Source organism: Mirounga leonina, unplaced genomic scaffold, assembly GCF_011800145.1.
Source record: "Mirounga leonina isolate KUSES-001 unplaced genomic scaffold, KU_Mleo_1.0 Mir_104, whole genome shotgun sequence".
Taxonomy (NCBI): Eukaryota; Metazoa; Chordata; class Mammalia; order Carnivora; family Phocidae; genus Mirounga; species Mirounga leonina.
This window is the reverse complement of record NW_023270231.1, coordinates 3,805,278-3,831,414: the sequence shown is the minus strand read 5'-3', so window position 1 is coordinate 3,831,414 and position 26,137 is coordinate 3,805,278. Positions and strand designations below refer to the sequence as shown.

The 26,137-nt window shown below is 34.6% G+C and overlaps 1 protein-coding gene and 1 non-coding gene across 4 annotated transcripts in view; one reads left to right on the top strand and one right to left on the bottom strand.

Annotated features, from left to right (window-relative positions):
- The window catches only part of CLINT1 (clathrin interactor 1), a 56,535-nt gene that overhangs the window by 10,118 nt on the left and 20,280 nt on the right, over positions 1-26,137 (top strand). For 2 of the 3 annotated variants that reach the window (XM_035013286.1, XM_035013302.1), the window contains exons 2-6: positions 17,767-17,871; positions 18,413-18,509; positions 19,937-20,045; positions 20,996-21,160; positions 23,989-24,166. In XM_035013286.1, the coding sequence (XP_034869177.1) occupies positions 17,767-17,871; positions 18,413-18,509; positions 19,937-20,045; positions 20,996-21,160; positions 23,989-24,166 (654 nt within the window). Of the gene's footprint in view, positions 1-12,219; positions 12,280-17,766; positions 17,872-18,412; positions 18,510-19,936; positions 20,046-20,995; positions 21,161-23,988; positions 24,167-26,137 lie in introns of all 3 variants that reach the window. The other variant, XM_035013294.1, reaches the window with a different exon arrangement.
- LOC118017671 lies at positions 24,598-24,704 on the bottom strand. The gene has a single exon (XR_004681206.1). It is a non-coding gene; the product is annotated as a U6 spliceosomal RNA (small nuclear RNA).

Below are 26,137 nucleotides of genomic sequence, written 5' to 3'. Positions count from 1 at the left end.
AAGCCCCTTAACAGTAAAATTTTTACTATTAAAATTATTTTAGTGGCTATTTTATCCATACCTGTACAAACTAGAATTGGGGTCTGTAGTGCAAATAAAATTAACACTATACTTATTTTTTTAATACCATGGATATTTGATCTTTTTGTGAAACCAGTTTAACATATGATACCTCCTGACAAGAAAAACATCACACTGTCCTTTCTTTATGAAACAAAAATTTGATTTACTAACTAACCTGTGCAAGAAGCCTTAAACAACTGCCATCAGTAGCGAAAGATTGTCTAAAGCTGCTTTTAAGTACAGAGTAGGAGTGGTTTTGGTTGTTGAATAGGAATAATATTCCATACTTAAAAAAAAAACGGGACTTTGAACGCCTAGACTTAAAATTTATTACCTTGGGAGCTTAGGCTTTTAAAATTTATTAGAAATTGCACTTGAAGAACTTGTACTTGAATTGATGATGTGTACCACAGGATATACGGTTGAATTTGTAATGACTGGTATTTCCAAAACAACTTTCAAATAAATATTTTATGCTAAATATTTTACGAAAAGTTTTTCTAGCAAGTGGGAATGGGTGTCCTAGTTACTTAGAGTCATAAATAGTCTATCACTATTGTATCTAAATATAACATTTTGCTAGCTTTTATTGTCATTAAATATGGTAATAGGTTACTGTGTTACATGGAAACTTTGGAACTAGAACAGTCCAAAGAGCTTCATTGAGGGTGTTTTTGGCCTGTTTATTAGTTGAGTAAAATGTTTAACCATTAGGATTTTTCACTCGTATAAGTACTTAAGACTGCTTGACATGCTAACATGGTTTGGAAAAGGAGATGTGGTGTTTGGTGTACCAAAAGGATAAAATATGCATACTTTATATTACTAATTTTTCCTTTTACTGTAAGTTAAATATAAAATGACATTAATTATAAAAATCAGGTTAGCCTGTTTCATTATGTGTTTTAACTCCGATAAACTTTAACATTTAACTTACGCATTCTGTATCTGAAAGCATAATGTTCACTCTGCATCTAAACTCTTCAGTGCTTTAATGGAAGAATGATTGCACTTGAAAAAGCTAGTCATTGTCTAGGTCAGGACTGAAATAAATTGTTCTCCAAATTGTAGAATCAAGAAAATGATAGCTCAAAATGAAAAGGTAATAAACCCAACCATTTTCATGAAGTTTAACTTTGTTCCAAGTTATGTATGTTACCTAGAGAGATAAATTAAAACAATATATATATTGAGGTAAGAATCATATAACATTAACCATTTTAAAGTGCTGAATTCAGTGGCATTTAATACATTCACAATATTGTGCAGTTAGGCAAATTTTTAAATAACTTTTTATTCTGAAATTAAAATTCTAAGAATAGTAAGGGAAACACCTGTATATCCTTTATCCTGATTCACCAATTTTTTTTTTTAAGATTTTATTTATTTATTTGAGAGAGAGAGAACGAGAGAGAGCACATGAGAGTGGAGAGGGTCAGAGGGAGAAGCAGACTCCCTGCCAAGCAGGGAGCCCGATGAGGACTCGATCCCGGGACTCCAGGATCATGACCTGGGTCGAAGGCAGTCGCTTAACCAGCTGAGCCACCCAGGCGCCCCCTGATTCACCAATTTTTAAGATTTTGCCGTATTTGCTTTAAATTCTCTCTTTTCTTCCTCTTCCATTTTGTCTACATACACACACACTCTCACATACTTTTCTGGTATGTTTAAAAGTAGATTACATACCACCTTTGCCTCAAAACTTTAGTGTACATTTCCTAAGAACAGAGATGATTCTCCTACATGACCATAATATGGGTATCAGATTCAGGAAATTTAACATTGAAACAATAATTTTATCTCTCTGTAGTCCATATTCCAGTTGTGTTAGTCGTCTCATTCCAGTGTAGGCTTCTGTCAAGGATCATGTATTTAATTGTAATGACTCTTTAGTCTCCTTTAAGGAAGTGTTCCTTAACCTTTCTTTGTCTTTCATAACTTTGGCATTTTTGAAGATTATAGGCCAGTTATTTTATTTCTGTGCTAAGGTTATTCCTCAATTTAAGGTTAGCTGATGTTTCCTCAGGGAATGTTTGGCCACTGCATGGAGTTTGGATTTATTCTAAGTGTAGTAAGAAGCTGGTGAGGAATTTCAATAAGCAAGGGAGTGAAATGATTCCACTGATGTAGCTATTCTTGGTGCTCAGTTGGATAATGGATCAGAGAGGGGACAAGTAGAAAGGGGCAGTGGTTAAAATTGTGATTATAACATAAGTGGTTAGGAGCAAAAGCCCGGAACCTTTATCTCTGGATTCAGACTACCTAAGTTGAAATCCTAAGCATACCACTTAATAATTGTATGGCCTTGAGCAAGATATTTAACCTCTTTGTGCCTCAGTTTCCTCATCTGTAAAATGGGAATAATAGTAGTACTTGCCTCATAAAGTTGATTAGATGAATTGTTTGTAAAGGGCTTAGAACATTGCCTGGCCCATAGAGTTAGGTAAGTTAAGTGTTTAAAAACCAATAAATAAGGCCATCTTATGGAATAAAATGTGAAGTGGGCAATAAAATGTGCTCAGTCTGTTCTGTTTGCCTACTTGGGAAAGAATACATGAGAATTACTGCTGTGCAGAGTCGTTTGCACAGCTCTTCTGCGGTAACAGATTGTGCAAAGTGAAGGCATGGTACTAGTATGTACAAGTTTCGGTTAACAAGGTGCCATGCAAGCAGGGCTGCTTGTGTAAGAATTAACAGCATCTGTAGAGGGGAAACCTTTGATGGCTCCCTAATCCATAGTTGACACTGAGCACGGGTAGGGGGTTTAAAGTTTTTGAAGTATTTTTTAACCTTAGATTTCGGTGTTTTAACTCTTCACATGTTTCTGTGGACATAGAATTCTTGTGCCAACATGTGTCTTAACTTTTTAAGTTTTTGTTAGGGGTCAGTAAGCTAATTTTAGGGGATATAGCAAATTAACAAGTCTTTCTGGCCGTGCCTTCAAAAGACCTCAGATTGAAACAGGAGAGCCTTTTTCCCCTTTTATTTTAAGTAGGCTCCATGCCCAATGTGGGGCTTGAACTCAAGAATCTGAGATCAAGAGTCACATGTTCTACTGACTGAGCCAGCCAGGTTTACCCCCCGCTCCCTGCCATAATAGCCTTTTGAAAAAAATTTCATGAAGGTAATATTTCCCATGTCATTCTCTGTATATTTGTTGGTCAGGGGATATTTATTTTAGCCCCCTCTATTTATATCTTAATCTCAGTTTGTCCTACATTCCCCTCTCTGTTACCAAGAGATTGTGGATTCCATTTATATATTCACTGGTCAGTTATTAAATACCTATTTTATGTGAGGCATTCATGGTTAGATACTGAGAGGGAAATAAAAATGCATAATATACGGTACAGTCATTTCTTGTTATTTGAGGTGCACAGGTTCTACAGAGTCACCACAAACACTGAATTAGCAAATACTGAACCATTGTTCCCGGGTTAGGCTCCTGTGCGCCTCTGTTCACATTTTCATCATCCAATCAATGCATAACCATGTTTTGTGTCTATTTCTATATGAACACATTTATTACATATATTGTTGATTTAGTGACGCTGAGCTCAGGGCCAACCACACTATACCTCATGCCTGAACAAAGCTTACCTGACACAGGTATTTTCTCTGTAAGGCACATTACAGCCTTCTTACATTTAGGAACTCTATAGACAGCACCTTAGCACCAGGCTTGAAGATCATTTAAACAGTGAAATCACCAACAAAAAGCACAAAGATGTGAAAAATCATGTCATTGCATAGACCGGGAAAAGGATACTTGTTTACAGTATGAGAACTAAAACAGGCAGAGCATAACCTTTTTGACCTCACCTGGAAATGTGCACAACAGATGACTCAAATTTTTCACTGCTCTGCTCATGTTCACAAATGACCATGAAAGTGCTGTGAATATTGATTTTAGTGTTAACAAAAACATTTTAGTGAGCAAACTCAAATACAGAATCCTCAAATAAGGATCAACTGTACTTGTTTCTAAAAAATTTAAGAATGTTTTAAGGGGGAATTAAGATTAAGTTCATACGTAGCTATTGTACAGGGCACTATCATTCATAAGAGTTATAAATGTAATGTTTATTTCATCAGAGGAAGGGGAGGTTATGGGTTAGAAGGAATCAGGTAAGCTTCATTTTTGTTTCTTTGTTAAAAACTAGGTTCAAATTCAACTGAAAGATGATTTCAGGAGGGAACAGTTACTGAGGTAAGAAAGGGCATGTTTAAATTTCAGTTGGTAATACAGTATAATTATTCCATAAAGGAAATGAAACAGAAGTAATGGGAGGAAAAGCTAGACAGGTAGTTTGAGGCCAGATCAAGCAGGTCTTGATCACCAGGACTTTTTTAGTCAGAGGAAAGAAGCTATTTAAGCTATTTGTTCAGTTACTCAGTATTTATTGAACATCTGCTATCACCAAGCCTTTTACAGGCACTGGGGATCTTTAAGTGAGAAAGACAGTTTGTGTCCTCTGGATGTTTTCAGTCCAGAGTGGGAGAAAGATAAGAAAACAAACATGTCTCTTACAGTACACTTAATTTTAGTTTTAGGTCAAGATAAAGAACAGGGTGCTATAAAGTGCATATAGGTAGATCCCCAGAGTTAAAGGAAGATTTCTTGGAGGAAGTGACATTTAAACTAAAACCTGATGGTGAGGTGAAGTGAGGACAGGGGCAGGGATGGGTAGGCAGAGGACTTCAGACAGAGGGAACAGCTTGTACAAAGGCCTAGAGGTAAGAATGACAGTGATGGGACTAAGAAAGTAAACTGATACCTCACACAAGGGACCTTTTTTGGTCATATTAAGGAATTTGGACTTCATCTTGAAGGTAATAAGGAAGACTTTGTAGGATTTTAAATGGGGGCTCAGATAGGATTGGTATTTCAGGAAGAGTTCGCTTTGGCCCTAGCCTGGGGGGAGATAGAGGAGAAGCAGAGACATTAGTTACAAGATTGTTGGTAGTAATCTGGGTGAGAAATGGTCGTGGCTTTGGTCTCAGGTAGTGGCAGTGTAGGTAGGGAGAAGTAGATGGACATATTAGAGATACTTAAAACCTACAGGAGAAAAGGCCAGGGAATGGATTTGCTGCTGGATGGGAAGAGGGGAGGGAAGTAATCAATTATAATGTTGAAGCCATAACTGTGGATGGTACTGTCCACTGATGCATGAAAAGGAAAATTTGGGGGGAAGGTGGTAGTGAATTAGTGGTGGACCAACATGACCAACACTAAATATTAGGAAACTGAATCTAGTCACAGTTTGAAGGATGAATAAAGAGAAAATATACCCAAAATGGAGGGATTGTGAAATGGCTCTTGTCAAAGTCTAGGCTAGAGATGAATGCCTGTATTTTTTTTTTTTTTAATGATTTTATTTATTTGAGAGAGAGAGAAACAGCATGCGCACAAGCAGTGGGGGGGAGAGGGAGAAGCAGATTCCCCTGCTGAGCAGGGAGCCTGACGTAGGGCTAGATCCCAGAACCCCAAGATCATGACCTGAGCCGAAGGCAGATGCTTAACCGACTGAGCCCCGTAGTGCCCCCTGATTGCCTGTATTTTTAATGCAGCTCGAGCAGGTCTTGGAAATTAATGGGAAGTAAGCATTGAGGGAAAAGCCCCCAAAGATGACTCCAAACATCCCAACAACTGCATGCAGCCTACCCAGCTTTATGATGTGCCCCCAGATCATTTTTCAGGATGAGAAATAATGAAGCTGCCTTCATGTTGCTCCTTCTCAAATACATGGAAACTAATATTTTATTGTTAAAAAGCAGTTCTAATCCTAAGAAGAATAATTTTTTCCCCCATGGGACTTGATAAAGCTAATTTCTTTTTGAGTACCTCATATATGTATTTCATCAGTCCTTGTGAAAAATGTTACTCCTGCATCAGGGGGCCCAGAAAAGCAGCAATCAGTGTGAGGGTAAGGGGCTGTGAGAAGAGACAGTCCCTCTCTTTTCTTTAGCTCTTTGCCCTGTTTGTGTTCATTCAACAGTGCATTATAAAATATTATAAAATAAGCCAAACATGCAGGAAAAAAGGAAAGATGTTTAATACAGGGTTATTAAAAGAGTATTAAGAAATTAACACTTAAAGCTAAAAATGGAGAACTTTGAGGAGATTGGAATAAAGTTTAAAAGTTTTTTAAAACCCAGTGGTAAAAAAGGGCACAAAAAGTAAAACTGATGAGACTTAAAATAAACAAAGATAAGAAACTGAAATCAACAGTAAAGATCAGTCAAGAGGTTTTTTTAATATGGTAAAAATAAGTGAGATGTAAAGCAAGATAAAAGGCTGAAAGTCAGCCATCAGATAAGAATTTAAGAACATAAAAATAAAAGGTTAAAGGAAAAGCTATCCATTAAGAAAAAATAAGAAATAACAGATACTAAAAATGAGTGGTAAGAGGAAAGGTATAGATAATTTTGGAAGTCTAACATAAAAGGCAGTTTTTAAAAATAGTGCATACCAAAGTGGGTTTTTGGGGACACTTAGAAAATGTTCCAGGAAGAAGGTATGTTATACCCAAAGTTTTAGAAATGTTTAATAGAGTCCCCTCTTGGAGACTCTCAGTGCAGTTTAGAATATAGTCTCTGAGAAGTGCGGTAGTAATAAAATTGCCTTTGTTTTACATAATATCTCCCAAACCTTACCATGTTTTACAAGATACTAGAGTACTATTTTAGAAGAAAATAAAGATGGAAATCTTAAAAGTTACAGAGATAGACTTTAAATAAAAAAAAAATCAGCTGGAATTAGAAAATAGATTTGGGTTGGGGCTGGCATCCTTAGGGAATAGTCTCCAGCCCTGCTCTGCAGCTATAGCCAGAAGGCAGCAACATGACACCCTTACCTTCTGGTCCTCCATCCAAAGCTGTCTTCACAAAGCTTTTATCTGTGCAGACAGGGCACTGATACAGCATACAGGCTGCTGAGCCAGAGGAGTGGAAACTGATCCTCAGCAGAATTAAATCAGCTCAGCCATGGGACACTGCCCTAGCAAGTGAAGAGAGGTTTTATATACAAACGCTGTTTTTCTTTTCCTTAAAAGAGATTGTAATTTTTTCACTATGTAAATTTTAAACAAATGTGTCCCTTCACACACTGTTTTTCATGGGGTTTTTTTCTTCTAGGTTTTGTCCACATGCACATTTGTTTTTATATAGTTGATATGGTTAGTGTTCCATCAGTTTTGTGTTGTGAGAGCTCTCTTTTCTACGGCAGTGAAAGGAAAAGTATTTTCTAGTATGGCAGCCTCTGCCTGTTCCATTGCTATATTGTTCCAAGCACCATTGCTGCCACATTTTGGAGGCAACTTTTTATCCTGCTTTCCTGAACCACTTAAAGCCTTCTTTTCTTCTGCCAGCCATAGAACATCCCCTCCCCAAATCTTACTGCCACCAGAGTGCCTCTCTGGAAAATAACTCTTGACCATAATGGGACTGACTAGTGAACGGTTGGGGCAGCTTTTTTGTAGGCCTGTCATCTGCTGCCCAACTCATGGTAGCAGCAGCACCTGTGCTAGAGGAAGAGTAGAAGGGCTTCTGTATAAGTCATCAAGACCCATGAACATCCAGACATTTCCTAGTTTACTGATTTGTGTTCTTGCAGAAGAAACAGGATACAGAAACCAGGTATTGTGGCCCTTAAATGCTTTGTTCAGCCAGCCACCTCATGGAGCGAATTATACAGCCTTATTTTTGGCATTTTGAAAGCTCAGAATTCTGCAGTTTCTGATATTACTGAATTGTAGACATAAAACCTCATGCTAGATAATTTCTCTTATTATAATAGCTTAAAAGTCTTTGTTTTTGGTATAATTTACTTTGGGATATGCAACTCCAGTAGTAGATATGAATGAGTTTAGTGAATCCCCAAAAAGTTAGAGACTTTATTTTATCAGCTGATGTCAGATTACCACTAAAGGAGAAATTGCTGCTTTATGTAAAATAAAACCATAGCTCACAGTTGGTGGTATGCCAAGATTAATAAGGAGTGTGAACTTCAAAATATAAATTCTCTTGAGTGTAAAATAAGCAGTTCTGTGCTGGGGCTTGTATTAATAGGTACTTGTCTTATCTCTTAGTCATACTCATTTCCAGGTCTTTGGCCACTTATTAATAGAACTGTTTTTGCCTTGCTATATACTTACGTCCTTAAAATCTTCATTTCAATGCTGCACTGTGGGTCAGATAGGCTGCTAGTTACCATGACTATAAAGTTCTGCAACAGTGAATGAGATGTGGGTAAGTAATAGACTTATGATAGTTTACTTTAAGGGGCCATTTAAAGAATATCTTCAAACTAAAAATAATACATACTGGCAGAAAAATAACCACGTGTGCTGAATGGTAGGTACACTTACCATTTCATTTCATCTCTTTTGTATGTAGGAACTATCTCTGAGATGAGGAACCTTGAGACACAAAGTGGTTGATTTGTCCAGGGATCCGAGACAGAATTCAGGCCCTATTAACTTCTAATAAATTATTGGTCAGTTAATGTACATATTATTTTGCTTTTCTACAAAATAACCATAGAAGATGAAGCAGATTATGAGAATACATAAATGTGCAGTATTTTCCTTTAGGGTGGCCTTGTGTTTTGGAACAGTTCCTGGAATCAGGGCCCATTTTAATGTTTGAAAATGGGTTGCTATCAAACGGGTTATTTTATTTGGTATTGCTAACCACTGAAGTTGTAAGGAAAGGGAAATAGTTTTATAGTTTCTTCCTCCCACAGGTCATAATTCAGTTGTGGACATCAGGATGTTTTTCTTGGCTTATCTCATTCATGTAGTTTTTCTTGCACATCTGTTACATAAATTACTAAACTATTTCCTTGAAAAATTGCCAGTTTAAGTCACACTTAATAGTGATCAAGAGGTCGGTAACTGTTGGAAAAGAGAATTAAATGACAGACATTGAGGGGCGGAAATCCAGCTACCATCCTGGTTTAAGTATTTTTTGTTTTGGATCAGTTCCTAAATTCTTTGAGACATTGGAATAATTATGTGTGGCTTCTAGTGTTTCCCAAAAGACTTTATGTTGAACTATAAACAATTAATGACTTTTTAACATAAAAAGGTATTTTAGTCACTGCTTCCGTAAGTTTTTATCTTCAAGTGATCAATTTATGTATACATTCTAATCTGGTACATAGTTTGCCATGTGAAAACTAAATTTGGAGTATTGACCTCTTTAAGACTTACTGATTTTATGTAACCTTTCCTGACCTTGAATTCTACATAAACCATAAAATAATGATTTTCTGTGGTGTTTTTTGGGGAAAAATTCATAAGACATTAGTTCTGCTAGTTTCATTTAGGACAGCTTTACACTTAAGTGATGAACATATCCAATTGTTAAAATCTCAGAAACTTTAGATTAAGTGGTTCGTTTTGGCTTATGTAAACTGATATTGAATCAATACTGGAAATTCTCCTGGAATGTTAGGTAAACTTCCATGAGCAAGGGACCAAGTATTTACTTAATGTATGATTTGAAATTGTATGGATTTGGAATGCTAGTTTTTAAGCTTGAAATCTTTAGATAAAGATCTCATTTGGAGTACTAATGATCTGTAATGGGTATATTTACAGATTAGAAGAGCAAATATGTCATAAGTCAGCTAATGTCAGTTACTGATAAAAGTTCTTTAATATTTTTTGCATTACATTTCCTACCATGTAACTGCTCTCCTTTCTAAAATGTAGTGGATTCTTTTTTTTTTTAAGATTTATTTTAGAGCGCGCATGAGAGTGGCGGTTGGGGGCGGGGGGGGGGGGAAGAAGACAGAGAGAATCTCCAGCAGACTTGAACTGAGCACAGAGCTGATGGGGAACTCAATCCCAGGACCCCAAGACTGTGACCTGAACCGAAACCAAGAGTCAGATGCCCAATTGACCGAGCCACCCAGGCACCCTTAAAATGTAGCAGATTCTTGATTTCTCTGTTGAGTTTTGACTTTTTAAAATAGATTTAGACTTGTTAACAGGAAATGATATATAATTTTGTTATGATCCAAATCTGATTTACATCTGTGGGAACAAGTCACTTAGCTAAGTCAGTCACTGGCATCCACAGGGCAGCTCGGTTTTGTTATGCTACAGCTCTGGGGCTGTTGTAACTTAATTTCTTTGTGAAAAACCACTCAAGAAAGCCAGCCTCCAGTACTGGTAGTGAATGTGGCAGAGCCTAAGAAAGTGATGATTAACAGACAGAAAACAGTAGCATTACAAAGTGTATTTAGAGAGGAACACATTGGGTTTGATAGTACCTTGGATTGATGACAAATCTATATGGAAACAATAAAAAAAATTATAAAAAGTATTCTGCCATGCATAAGTTTCCTACCTAAGGAAGAACTCTTGATGAATCTATTGGTTACCTTGTGTTGCGTAAGTATACAGAATGTACAGAATACTTTAAACTCTTGATCAAATCTGGAAGACTGTCAGGAATCTGTACAAACACGTACTTTTGATGGTAAACAAAGGTCTTCAGTTAATCGTTCACAAAGTCTCATGTTTCATGTTTGTTCTTAGTCTTTTCTACCTGCAGAGTATGTTTAGTGTTTAATTTGCTCCCCATTGTCCCCCCACAAAAAACTGAAAATATATTTTTATAGGATTTATCTTTCTGCTTTATCTGTAAATAGTACAGTCTAAAAATTTGAGTTAAGATTACAAGAATATTGAGCCGTATCAATCAACAATGTTCAGTAATAGGAAAACATCAATTTAAAACATTAAATTTTGTACTCCCAGTTCCCCATCTCCATGATAGTACTGAACTGAACTATTACTGAAATTGAAGGTCAACATCAATCAGAATGGATCAAAGAATTTGGTAGTAGAATGATGGAAGAATAGCATTTGGCTTAGAAAAGAGTATGTATAGCTCTTAATTTTCTTACAACTTAAAACAGTTAGAATTTCAGTTAGAATTACATCAGCTAGAGGTACTTTTCTATTGTCATATCATGTGAGGAAGAAACACTTGAAATGGTGTTTTTGAACATTAATACATTTTCTGTGGTTTTCATGTCTTAGGCAGGCAGCTTGAGTTTGGATTTAAGCAGTTTTTCTGTCTGTACTGTTTTTAAAATGTTTTAGGTGTCCAGTTACAGTATCTAACTTGATCTTTGAGTATCCAGAATTACCTTAAAAAGAACTTTAAAAAGTTGAAGCTTTAAAAAGAACTATGGGACTCCTCTACTCATTAAAACCTGTCAGTAAACTGTTCTTTAATATTTATTTGGTGTTAATTTTTTTTACTATGCTAGCTAAAGGATGAGCTGTAGTATTTCAGTGCAAATTCTTCATGGTTATTTTAAAAAGCAGAGTTTTATGTTTCAGCATTTAGTATTTTAATGTTCCCTCCTGAAAAGTAAAGAGGAAAACAGAAGGTGCATAATCCAGCATAGTCCTCTGTGTATTTTAACTAGATGAAGTCATAAGTAATACGCACATGAGCATCCCACATATTTGTGATGTAAGTGGATTGAAATAGAGCATATGTTTTTTAAGTAACCAGGTTACTCTCCTGAAATCTTGTGACTGCAGAAGGATGGATAGGAGAGCCTCAGATTTTTGATGTCTTCAATTTCAGTTTTTCCCTATTCAGACTTTTTTTTTTACCTTGCTTTTAAGAGTATTTGTGTTTGGGTGGGGGCACATTAGTTTCCTCCTTTCCAATTGGTTACTTTGTATTTAAGACTTAGTAAAACCAAAGAAAATGTAACTTCCATGACTGAGAATACATTTCTTTAAAGATTAATTCAGCATTTAGTTCTTGGGCATGGAGCCTGATGTAGGGCTCCATTCCACCACCCTGAGATCATGACCTGAGCTGAAATCAAGAGTTGGACTCTCAACCAACTGAGCCACCCAGATGCCCAGATGTCATCTTAATATATTAACTAGCAAGCTTTTTCTTTTAGGTTATATGATATTACTAATTCTCAAATTGTTAGGACATTGAGGCATAATAGAACATGGGCTTTGGAATTAGAAAACCTAGCAGAGTTTGAACATCCATTGTTTACTAATTATGTGATACTGAGTGAGTTTATTTAACTTCTCTACCAGGGAGTTGCTATTAAATATATTTTTCCTCTCAGTTCACTCATTTTTTTTTTTTTTTTGGTAGAATGGGCTGCTGCTGGTAACGACAGCTTGGCAGCACTAGAGAGAAACTGGCCAGCACTAGGTTTGTTATATTTTTTCTTCTGTACTTCCCAATATTTATTTTATTAGTTTTCTTCTGGTGTGGAGGGAGCACTGTAGTTTATTCCTTGTATTAGCACTTTAGCTATTTTGTATCTAAAATACTATATAATCAGATATGATAATATTTGGTTAAGCAACATGAATTCTACTGAACCATTGCTTGTGTTAAGACATTTTTCATTGCTTTGTGTTTTATTTTCAGATCAAGAAAGACTTTTCCACCTCCCTACACCATTTCTATGCAACCTCAGATTTTTGCTAACAATGAAAGTTATGGATTTGTTGAATTTAGGAGTACTAGACTTCTTGGTTCTTGATCACAAATTTGATTCTGTTCACAGGACTGTAATAACATGTTAACTTGATTTTAAAATATGACTATTGAACCTATAAAATGTTCAGCTTGCAAATAAGGGTAATGTGGTAAAGGCCATCCCCTGATGAAAAATGAATATCACATGATCTGTTACCAAACTTTTAGAGCAAGTATTCTTTTTATTTTATTATGTTAATCACCATACATCATTAGTTTTTGATGTAGTGTTCCATGATTCATTGTGTGTGTATAACACCCAGTGCTCCATGCAGAACATGCCCTCTTTAATACCCATCACCAGGCTAACCCATCCCCCCACCCCCCTCCCCTCTAGAACCCTCAGTTTGTTTTTCAGAATCCATAGTCTCTCATGGTAGAGCAAGTATTCTTAAAACTATTGTCCTGATGTTTTGGCCAGAAGCTTTAAAAAAAAGGGGGGGGTGGGGAACAAGCATTAAAAAAAGGAACTTGTTACCTGAGAAAACTTTTTTTTTGGTGTTCATTTTATGGATGTTTTATTATTTTTAAGTTATTGAAAGATTGAAACTTTACAGGGAGCATGTAATAGTTTTCCCTGTATCGTAAAAGTATCTTCTGAAATCTTTGTGGCATTGAGAAAAAGAGGTAACTTTTAAGTGTAAGTTCAGGAATCATTCTTTCCTAAAAGAGTTTCTTAAAAACATGTTAATTTTAATAGTTGGTACTTAAATTGTTCCCTGTAGTTTTACACGTCATAGCACTTGGTATACATATTGTAGTGTATATACATATACTTTAGTTACTAGTTCGCTGCACTTACTAGCCTGATAAAACAAGACTTTGGAAGTACAAATAATACTTAACATGGTCTACCATGATGCTTATTTGCCTAAAAAGAGTTAAAATGTTGCTAATGATGTTACATGTACTGATGATATATAGTACTTTCTATTTTTAATGGCATTTAATACTTTTTCCTTGGTTACAGTATAAAATTCATAGGAGGAAATTCAGAAAATATAGGAAAGTATAAAGAAAAAAATACTATTATTTAAAACCATTACTTTGAAAGCTGTGTCTCTGTCTTTGTTGCCTATTTTCCTGTTACTTGGACTCTGTGTCTGTAAGTGTGGATGTAAATATGCATGCAACCAATAAAACACAGATTTAAAGATCTAAAAGAAAATACTGCTAAATATTTTCCTGATCTCAGAGTGAATGAAGTCTTTATAATAAGTTTAAAACAAAAAGAAGAAAACATGAAAAATATAACTATTTTTTTTAAAAAAAGGAAGTAAAATTAAGGCAAGCTGGGAAAAATACTTCTTACTAACTACATCAGTCTGTTTCAGTTTCCTTATTCCTTTGTTAACAGGTAGAACTGAATTATACCTAAGCTTTACCTTTTCTCTTGGTGTATGGTTTTGTTTTAACAAAGCATGTTCGGGGTGCCTAGGTGGCTCAGCTGTTAACACGTCTGCTTTCTGTTCAGGTCATGATCCCAGGGTTTTGGGATCGAGCCCCGCATCGGGCTCCCTGCTCAGTGGGAAGCCTGCTTCTTCCTCTCCCACTCCTCCTCCTTGTGTTCCCTCTCTCGCTGTCTCTCTCTGTCAAATAAATAAATAAAATCTTTAAAAAAAAAAAAGGGAAAGCATATTCTTGAACTTTTTGACAGGAAAAAATTATCATTAAGGATTATTCAAATTTTTTCTTGTCAATCAGTAATGCAGATTAGAAGAAGCATTGACCATCTATAAGTAAAAGCCCCATTTTAGCTTTTACTTTCAACCAGTCTTGTCTCTAAAATGACCCAAACTTAATAAAATAACCGTGGTATTTTATCGTAGTGAGTGGTGAAATAAACAGAAAATGAGGAATAAAGAGGAGAGCCAAAATGAACACTAATAATTGACAAAGTGAATAATCAACCCTTGAATAATTGAACATTGGCTATGTGGACACAGCCATAGAAGCATGGGTACGGAATTTGCAGGCAGTAACTTTCAGCATTTGGCATTAAAGATCCAGTGAAGGAGTGGTGCTGGGTTGTTCAGGGTTAAGTACTCTCACTGGGGACTCTCTTAGTCCTGTCCGACCTATTGGGGTGTTGTGAGGAGCAAATGGAAAAGCACTATAGACTCAATGAAGTCTTACCAATACAAACAATAATGATTGTAATTGTGGATTTTATCCTTATAGTAAAAAGCAATGGTTCAGTATTGCTTTAAGGTAAAATCTTCAGAACATAAGCAGTTTCTTATATTCTTCAGTCTTTGGTTATTTCCTGGTAATTTCCTATGATTTTGTTTGCAGAACACATCCTAGACCTTTGTCTGAGTTTTGTGTGTGTGTTAAAAAACTGTTGGGAGAGCCCCCTCTAGTGTCTGAAGTATCCATTTTTAAAACATTTTTGTCACTCATAGAAGTTTTAGGAATTAAACTAGCTATTTTTCCTTTCACATCTGGACATAATTTCTTTTTAGGGGGGAGGGAAGGGGTTATTTTCCTTTTTTAAAAAGGTCACTGGAATTATGGGTAGGGTGTGGATTAAGGGCAGTGGAAGACATGGGAAAGGAAGGATCAAAATGCCATTTTTACCTTTTTAGAAATAGTTATTTTTAAGTGAGCTGGAATAAGGCCAAACTATACAGTGTCATGTTTTGTTTTGTTTTAGTTTACATTTGTTTCTGAATTAGGTGCAGCTTAAAAATACTTTGTTTTGGAATTCTCTGTGGCCATCAGATCTCATCTTAGAGTTCTTTGCAGTTTCTGAAAGCAACAGTTTCACTAGAAAATGGCTTTAAAATAGAGCCTGGTTTTCTTCATGGAAGTTGTGTGACTTTATTACTTTTTGTTATTATCATTGCCATATCTTTTTGTGGATATACTTTGTAACTACATTGTAGGTGTTCTAATGCTAAGTTGTCATTTTACATAGTTTCCATTGTTTTTCAACCAAGGAAATAAGGCGATTCTTAAATCATTGGCTCTCTGCCACCTCTCCCTGTAAACACACAGCACTCAAACACACAGGCCTTCAGCTAAGAATCTTGTGAAGGGTTAGAGAAACAGGACCTTTCTCATTTGACCCATGGGCTTTTGTAGCTTGAACAAGGAAAGTAGTGTTCTGAAAGCTACAGCATTTATGAAGGCTCTAGTAAAAATATTTCATGTGCATGGACTAGAGATTAACTCCTTTCATCTTGTTCTCTAGCAAATTAAACAATGCAAACAGATTTTAAGTGCATTCTTGGTAATGAAATGTTTGGGTGAATTATAATCCTAATTGCTATTGTTCCTTCCCACAGCTGCATGTTGACACTTATAACTGCCTAAGCCACGCATTCTTCAGCCACTAGGATAAACAAAAGCATTTTGAAATCCATCATTTTGTGGCATCTTAAATTGCAAATCTGTCATTGGCTGCCTTGATTTTATTTTGTTTCCATTGTTGAAGAAATTAGAAAAAAATGTTACTCCTTTGTATTTATACATAAAATTATTGTCAATAGAATCATTACTGGGTTTTTATGAAAATTCATTCATTAATAGCCTTAATTTTTAAAGAAGGCAGTGGAAATTATGTCACAGGGAAACAATTTCTATTTATGTTCTCAAACTAGTTGATATTTTAGGGGCAGCTTTCTCCAAAATTTGAAAGAAAGTAATAGGATTTCACTTTTCTTCCTTAGTAGAACAGTCTTCTGAATGTAAATCTGGAAGCTAGATTTATTCTGTGATTTGGCAAGTCATATTTATATGTGTAATGGCTCCTTTCAAATTTGACCCAAAACCATTTATTAGTCTCTTTCTTTAAAAAAGGTAAAGAAAGAGAAATGTTCACAGTGAATTTAAAATTTATATTTCTTTATATTTGGGAAACAGGTTTGAATATCACTTATAGTCAAATCTTCCTTACTTGAAAAAACAGAAGCTTTTGATAACTGAAAAACCATACAGCAAGAGTGGGGTATATGGAAGTAATAATTAACAAATCCCGACTGTTTCTAAGGCTTAATTTTAAGTGGAAGATTTGAATGACCGTATCCATAGGCATCTATTAGAACAAGTGCTCAATAATAATTGGAGCTTTAGATGTCAAATGGATACTACAAGTCATAGTTTCACAGTATTTTATTCCTCAGAATGTCTGAATTCTTAAATCCATTTGAGTATGGAAATTCTGTTTGAATAACTGAACTTTTTGCCATCTTGTATCTTAATTTTAAGGTACTCTTTTCAAAGTTAATACTTCCTTATAAAAATATTACTTAATATTTTTAAATCCTCTTACTAGGTGATTATTATCTGTGATGATAATAATAGCAGCTAACCTGTATTGAGCAATTTCTGTGTGTCAGACTCTGTGCTAATAGATACCATTTGAGATGCTACCCTTTGAGGTAGTGTTCTTCTTACTTACTCCTGTTTTGCACTTGAGGAAACTGAAATTAAGACAATTATAATAATTTTGCCAAAAGTCACAAAGTAATTGGAGTCAGATCTTTCTGACTCCTAGAACCCATGTTCTTGACACTGCTGAAGTCTTAAGTGAAAGTTAAATAAGTTGTCATACAATTTCCTGATGGAATATTATGTAGCCATCAAAAGTGAGGCTTATGGTGGCTAGTGACATAGAAAACATACAAGTGAAAAAAGACCAAGGGATTACAGTTAAATGTTCATAGCAATTCTAAATATTTTTAGTGTTATCTTTGGTTTGTCATTGCTTTTTTTTTTAATGCAATATAAATAATGTTCTGCTCTTATATAATTTTGCTAATTAATTTACAGAAATTCTGTAAGGAAACAAGAGTGCATATAAACCAGATCTGGTCAGAAAACTGACAACTTAGTTTTATAATAGACTCTAGCATGTTCAATTTCCTTTTTAATTTGACCCAAAGCCATTTTTTGCTGGACTTATGCCAGCTCTAATGTAATCTCTTACTGTATTCTGGAAAGCTAATGGAATAGTCAAATTTTCTTAAATACAACTTAAATGTGTTATATAGTGTCCTCGAAGTAGCTTATGCACAAAAGATGTTTTCTTTCCCACCATGTAGAGGTATCTCATTAGGACACCCAGTAGTGTCATTATTAAGTTTTCATGTGTTTCTCAGTTTTGATGCTAATCTTTGTGTGTATGTACGTGCATTTTTTTCTCTGCAGCACCAATGTGGTTATGAATTATTCAGAGATCGAGTCTAAGGTTCGAGAAGCAACGAATGACGATCCTTGGGGACCTTCTGGGCAACTCATGGGAGAGATTGCCAAGTAAGTGATAATTTGACTCAGCAGTGCAGAAAGAATCCAACTATCTTTACATAGAAATATGAAATTTGCTTTCAGTTTTAAACAGTTTAGCTGCCAGATAGAAATTTTGCATAATCATTCAGATACTAATGGAGGAAGTTTTATGCAGAGTCCATTTCCCCTTAAAAATGAGCTCAAAAAAGTAAAACAAAATTTTTCAATGAGGTTTAGAGACTTACTGTAGCTTTTCATAAAATTTTGATAAATGTATATAAAATAACTTGAAATAAAGTTAGGAATTTTTTTTTTTTTTTTGATGAGCATCTTGACCACTGTCCTGGTAAGTAAAGGGTTTGTACAAGATGATATTAGTGGGGTTTATACGTGTGCTACATATTTTACAAACTATGAGAAAAATATTTTTATGGAAGCATATCTAAATTTTTTAAATTAAATTGCTTATTAAATTTTTTAAGCTTTGGGAAAACACCGTAATTTAGAACAAGCCTGCCATCTACTGTCAAAATTAATATATTGCAAAGTCTTGAAAATTCTTTTTCAGGGCTACATTTATGTATGAACAATTTCCAGAACTTATGAACATGCTTTGGTCACGAATGTTAAAAGACAACAAAAAAAATTGGAGAAGAGTTTACAAGGTATGGACATCAGTTTGTTTTTATTATTTGACATGTTGAAAACAAATGCTTGAAATTTTAAGGTATACATACATAAGTGATTATGAAGGACATTAAATCCTAGAACAGAATATTCTTAAACAGTAAAAAGTAGATTTGCTACGTGTGTTGTTTTCTAGTCACCATAAACAACTGTTCTGAAAGTAAAATGTTTAAAATTAATAATACTTACAAATATTTTCATTTTATTAAACTTTTTCCTACTGGAAATATATTTGTGCGTATCAAAAGTAATGAATCTACAGATGGATGTATATTTAGTGGATGAGCAATTAAGATGAAAACCACAGTCTAATATAGTTTCTCATCTCTATATAAAAATTTGCCTAATTTATAATAATATTAACACAGTATTCTGCACCAGAAATATGTTAGTTTAAAATATAATTAGAAATCCCAAAACATATTAAAATTCTAACATTTTAAATTTCCAAATGGGTACTTTTTATCAGATTCCTTTCATTTAGTTCTGATTTCATCATATAATGTAGAATTCTAAAGATCATCATCTGTTTTCCAAACCCACCATATTTTCTTGCTACTCAGAATAAGTTTCTCTGTGTTTTCAAAATGGCATATAATATTTATATTTGAAACTTTGAAAGCAATATTTTGACTTTTGGGATTGAAGAGCAGTGCTTTATTTAGTTCCATGTTTTTGATGTTACTTGTTTCTGAAAACATTCACGGTCATTCCCTTAGCTTGTGTATTTGTGATGAAATAGTTGATACTTCTTTATGTGAGGTTTATTCCAAGCAAAGTTAAGGTCACAATGCATAATTCAGTGGTTTTTAGTGTATCCACAAAGTTGCGCAGCAGTTACTACTACCTAATATCAGAATATTTTCATCCCAAAAAGAAACCCCATAAAATTTTTTTCTCTTTATTTGTTGGCAGCCAGTTTTTGAAACAAAAGTTACATCATTAACTTCCAGATTTAATTTGATCTGGGGAAAATGCTATGGGATCATAAAATTACCAAATAATTGTTCTCTTTAAACTGATATTTTGAACAATTCAGTTCACAGTTCTGTATTGCCCCGATGAAAAGTAAAAATTGAGCCACTTTCTAAAAGCTTAGTGTTCATTTGTATCATACATTCAGGTATTTCTTAACATTAGAGAACTATTTTTTTTTAATCCTTTGCCACATGGTGTCCAGTGGACAGCTCATAATTATTTACTGTGGTTAGAAGAGGAATTTCAAATTGATAATACAAGTTTTAGACCATGTATTTAAAGTCCAGTGTCAGGAAAGAAACTCTCCCTGCCTCTCACTTACCCCCAGAAAGATTATTTGCTAATGTTGGAATTATTTTTTAAACCATTTACCAAAGCTCTACCAGAATTTATTTTGTTAAATCATTGGTGCTTTGTATTTTTACAGTCATTGCTGCTTCTAGCTTACCTCATAAGGAATGGATCAGAGCGTGTTGTTACAAGTGCCAGAGAACACATTTATGATTTGCGATCCCTGGAAAATTACCACTTTGTAGGTGAGCAATAGAAAAACCTTATAAGCAAATTAAAACAGTAGTTGGAGTTGTCAGTCACCTGAACCAGCTTAGAAGCTTCTCCACTCTAATTAGAATGTGACTATTGCTGGTTGTGTGACGAGTGCAGAATCCAAGACGTGGGGCCCTAGAGTATTAATTAGTGAAGACAAGAACTTGCAGAAAAGACTGGCTAATAACAACAGAACCAACACAACATGAGTGTTCGGGTTTATATTAAAATATGCACTGGAGACTGGTCCCCTGTGGTGTCCATAAAGGAATAGCTTTAATCATATGGGAAGAAAAGGTTAGAGCTCCAAAACACACACATCTGTTTGAAGCTGGGTTTTTTTTTTTTTTCCTCCCACCAAATAATATTTACTGTGCAAAGGCAGCAAGACCAGAGTGTGTTTTGAATGTGAACGAGGATACAGAATAAACCACATTTCATTTTGTAGTGTACCCCAGTTGAAAGCACTTTAAAAATTCAGTTTTTCAGCTACACTAAATTCTGGTAATTAGTATTTCCAAACTTGTATGGGGGAAACCAAAGCATTTGAGTATATTTTAGTAATTAAAATGTTAAAGTGGATCTTTTGTTGTTGTTGTTAAAATAATGTAGGGAAAGAAAACATTTATGGATATAAGTCTTTTTCCTGTGGTCATCATTAGTAATGCTTTTTAGGAGATCCTTCATTGATCTTGCATAGCACCAATATCTGTAGTCCTTGTTAATTCATCTTACAAGCCAGAATTGCATCCCAAGACTTAGAATTTGCTTATGAGAAAATGACAAAATTCAATAGCACTATTTGCCTCTTTTTGTTAATTTTAATTATTGAAGTTGGTTTTTTAATGTTGAAATTTTCATGTCTGTTTTTTGTGTTAAAGGGTTTGATACTTACTAATTGAATATTTAAGGTTTTGTTTCTCCCTTACCATCCTCACAGATGAACATGGCAAGGATCAAGGTATAAACATTCGCCAGAAGGTGAAAGAATTGGTTGAATTTGCCCAAGATGACGACAGGCTTCGTGAGGAGCGAAAGAAAGCAAAGAAGAACAAAGACAAATATGTTGGGGTTTCCTCAGACAGTGTTGGAGGATTCAGATATAGTGAGTATCAAAGACAAACTGACACCTTAGCATTCAATTAGCTTCCGGGTGTATTTTAAGAATCACTGAAATATGAAAGACCAAAATACCTCCCCCCTCCCCGAAATATAATACTAAAGGATATGAAGTACTCATTTTGGCTCCTATTATATGGATATTAGGAGTCTTCTTCTCTATTTTTTACTTTTGTGGGTTCAAGAATATGATTTTAACCATTGGTCGTTAATTAAATGACTCTAAACTTTAAATTGACACAGAGAATAAAACAGGTATATACCCTTCCCTCTTGGAATTACCATTTTTAAAAAGAAAAAAGGATTTCTCTACCTCACCATTTAGAGCATAAAAATACAAAGTTTGAAGAGCTTCATCTTCCCCATTTGAAACAAATTAGCTCTATTTTGAGCCAAAAATAGTTAAGCTTCCTATAAGTTAGTTCTGCCTCTCTTCCCTTAATTAAGCGATACTTTAATTTGACATAGAAAAAGGTGAGAGTACCATCAGCTTTTCACGTAGGCCTATCACTTTATTGTTCCTAACACATTTAAGAGCAGCTAGAACATTGATCGCTATGTTTATTTTTAATGTACTAATATAGTTTCCCCAAAATAGATCACTAGGTACTTGAAACAGGCACAGAAAATAAGAACTCGCTGTTAACAGCATGTCCCTTTGGACTCATTCTGTCTTCTATAAGCTCTGACCATCCCCTGGTCATTTTGTGTATCCATAGACAGGCTAGTGCTGTGTATACTTAGCCACAGATTGGGACTTCCCAGCTCCCCACACCCATATCTGAGTTTTTTTATATTTAGATTACACTGGGATCTCAGAACTCCTGCACTGGAACCGTGTAAAAATTTTCTATTTCTTATCTTGTGATTATCTACAAAATAGTATCTTTGCTCCTTTGCTTCTTTGCTCTCGAAGAAAAAATACTGTACTTAATTATTAAAAGATGTTTTTAACAGGAAAATTCCTTTCTTTTATGACTAAGCATCACAAAAAGTCAGTTCTTGAATTGGGCAAAAATATTTCTCTTAAATCATGTAAATATGTTTTGGAGTTTTTATTTGTTTAGGGGAGTAACAAGTTTTTGGATTATTTGCCTAAGTAGTTATTTTATTCTTCAGCTTTTTCAAAGTAGAGCAATTTAATGTATTTTTGAGGAGAAATTGCTATTTGCAACTCATTTCCTCATTCTACTTGCTTGTAACCCTCTTTTTACCAGCACAATATGTAATTAGATAAATTTATAAAATGAGTAAGTTCTCAGACTCAGTCACTGTGAACTAATTACATCTGCCTTAGAGGGAGAGTTGAACATCTTATGTATTTGCATCACATGCTTTTAAATTATTTGTGATATTATATATATTGTTCAAAGGCTTAACTAATCAACTTTAGCTATTTTATGTCTTTTCATTTTGACCTTAGATGGTGTCTTGCCAGTAATCCAGTATCTTTGACACTCATTTAGTAGGATATCCATCACACTAATCAGTTTTGTTTTCATCTGCTTTCATTTTTCCTATAAATTTGTCTTTTCAAAGTCTAGTTTATCACATTTTCATTGAAATGTACATTCATATTATTGGAAAACCACTCATTTTTATAAAACCATCTGGTTAAAATTTTGTCATATTCTCTTTAAGTTGATGGTCACTTTCAGATCTAGTGGACATATTTTAAAATCCTCTTACAAAAATTTTGGCTTTGCGGTTTTAGCAGGCAGTTCTGCAAAATGGTTTTATTCGATCTCCAAAGGGCTTGTTAGCCACCAGAACTTGTTCACAAAAGTTCAACACAAAGGCTCAGCCACCTTTTGATTATTTTGTTATTTCTCATTGCACTTTCCCTTTTCTCTCCAGCCTGCCTTAGTTTTCATTGTTTTCTTCTTTTTAATCTCATCTGATTTCTCTCTGTACCTTCTACTCTTGTCTTTTTGATTGAGTTTGGATGTGGAAATGGAGAGGTTCTATTTAGTGCTTAGAATGCCTCTCTCTCCTTTAGGCCGCCACGGTCAAGGTGTAAAACAAATTTTGACATTTGGGGGGTTTTGTTTACTGCCATGATCTATTCTTTTCATTCTCAGATTCACACAGAGTCTCCCTAGGTTTTGCCATCCCAGCATATGTTTAGACTTGGTGTTTGAGTAGATCATCACTATTCTGAACTGCTTGAGCATATTTCATGATTCTAGTCTGTGTAGTTTGGTGTGTCGGGTGATTAGAATATTCTTCTCTTTTTATAATAATTAAAGGATGCTTTCCCATGCCGTGAAATCCATTGAGTTATTTTTCTAGTTTGACACTTAAAGAATGACAGTTATTTTCAGCATATTTACAGCATATCGGGACATGTAGCATTCAGAGTGCTGTCTCCTTTAGTAGGTGTTTTTAAAGAGACTATTGCTATCCAATACTTCTCTAATAAGTGAAGAACCATTAAGAGATAGGAATGAAATATAATACATTATGTGACTTTTGTAAAAACAAAAAGATTTCCATTTCTCTTTGGCTTATATAGCCTGTGTTGGTTTTTGTGTTTTCCTCTACTCTTTTAAGAACTTCCTTATATGCTGTACTGTGCATTAAGGTTGTGTAAGTTTTCATAAACAAAAGCTTTTGAATCTGCATTCCTGCCACTTAATGACTGGCACTACATGCTGTGCCTTGCTGTAATTGTGTTGATTCAGCACTGTGGGAGCTTTCTGTTTTCCTTTGAAAACTATTTTATTATGAGGAAAAGCTTCAGAAATAAGGACTGTAGACACCTTTTGAATTTAATGTCCTTAGAGTTGCTTTTCTTTTTAATGCTTTATATAGGTGAAAGATATGATCCTGAACCCAAATCAAAATGGGATGAAGAGTGGGATAAAAACAAGAGTGCTTTTCCATTCAGTGATAAATTAGGTGAACTGAGTGATAAAATTGGAAGCACAATTGATGACACCATCAGCAAGTTCCGGAGGAAAGATAGAGAAGACTCTCCAGAAAGATGCAGGTATTAACACTTTGTCTCCTGGGTGTCTTGGAAAGGGTGCTAAATTTATGCAGCTGGGCTTTTGTCTATCTGAAGTTCAGCTTTTCTTTTTTCTTAATAGATTTTCTTTTATAGAGCAGTTTTAGGTTCACAGAAAAATCGTACATAAAGTAACAGAGTTGCCCTGTTAACTCCCCAATTTGTGCATGGGCGTGTGCACACATACACAGACACACACACACACACACACACACACAATTTCTCCTGTTACTAACATCTTGCATTAGTGTAGTACATTTATTAACAATTGAAAGCCAATATTGATATACTGTTCTTCGCTAAAATCTGTTGTTTGCATTAGGGTTCACTGTGTTGTGCAGTTGAGAAATGCATAATATCCGCCATTATAGAACCATACAGGATAGTTGCACTGCCCTAAAAATGCCCTGTGTAAAAATATGGAATGATTCATGAATTTGCATGTCATCCCTGCACAGGGACCATGCTGATCTTCTCTGTATTGTTCCAGCTTTAGTGCATTTGCTGCTGATGTGAGCACTCTGCAGCTGTTTTTAAGATGCTAGGTCAAACATTATTTGTACTTAGTATTGATACACTTTCCATGTTGTCTATGTCCATTTATTTCTAAAGTTGATCACATTTTCTATATGTTTTTATTCAGGCTATTTATTGAAAAAAAATTTTTTTTCCAGTAAGAACTTTCATGGCTCATTTTGCATTTGGGCATCAGATTACCCAGCCATCTGAGTTATTGCTGAGGGATAATGAACTTTATTAATAATAAACTTAATTAAATAAGTTTAAACAAAAGTTAAAGGGTTTGAAATTTAACTCTTTCTGTGACATTTCATTATGATTTCATGCCAGTGTTAACAGGAAAAAATAATCCAAATGAATTTTTAAGCTAAAATGTTTTTAAGTGTAGATCTATGTTTTCATAAACTGTATTTTTTAATGTTAGGGCATTGTGTTTTGTTTTATGTAGAACAATACTTAGAACTTCTCAGCATTCACTTTTTGTTCTTACCTACCAATATAGCTATAAACTAAAAAGTTAAAAGGGTATTTATATGTATTTATATATATATATATATATACACACACACACATATATATATACGGTACTTCATTTGAAAGGCAAGTTTTACAAGTTCTTTGTCATTTGTGCCTCAGAGTATTTCTCTTAGATAGGCTAGATCAAGGATTTTACCCTTACTTTTAGAAGTAAAACCTGATGCCTAATCAGGCTATGTGGAACTTTCCTAAAGTAATAGTGATGGAGCTGTTCCTTCAAGTGAGTTCTTGTAATAAGTACCATCTCTCTCTTTTTTTTTTCCTTAAAAAATCTTAGTAGTTCAGATTTAGGGGTCACTAAAAAGAAGTAAAAATAAAAATATAATTTTGAAACAATTTTAAACTACTTGTTTAGTGTCTTCGATATGTTTCTGTATTTATTAAATTTCTCAAATGCCTGTCTTTTTCAAGACTTTCTGGAATATGATCTTTGAAGAACCAGAATTTACTTTTCATTCTTTAGTATAAAAGAGCTAAAAATGTAGTTGTAAAATAGATATTTTACTACATTTTTAGCTCTTTTATACTAAAGAGTATGTATGTTATAATAATAAACACTAAACTGGGAAACTGTGCCTACTCAAATATTCTGTGAATATTCTATTTTTTTCTCTCATTATTGTTCTCATGGCCTGTGTATTTATGTTTTTAGTTTGGTTTAGAAAACATAGTGGCCATATAATCTGTTGCTATTTCCTGAAGAGATTTGGAGATCAGGTAGGTAGGCTGGTTAGAGATCTATGTACATTCTTGTGTTGTTCCTTTGCCCTACCACCCTCAGTTTTTCTTTCTTTGCTTTGTCTTTTTTTTTTTTCCCCATTTCTCCTTTGTTTTTTTGTTTTGTTTTTTTTTTTTTTTAATGTTACCTCTACAACAGGTTCTGCTAGAGTTCCTAAA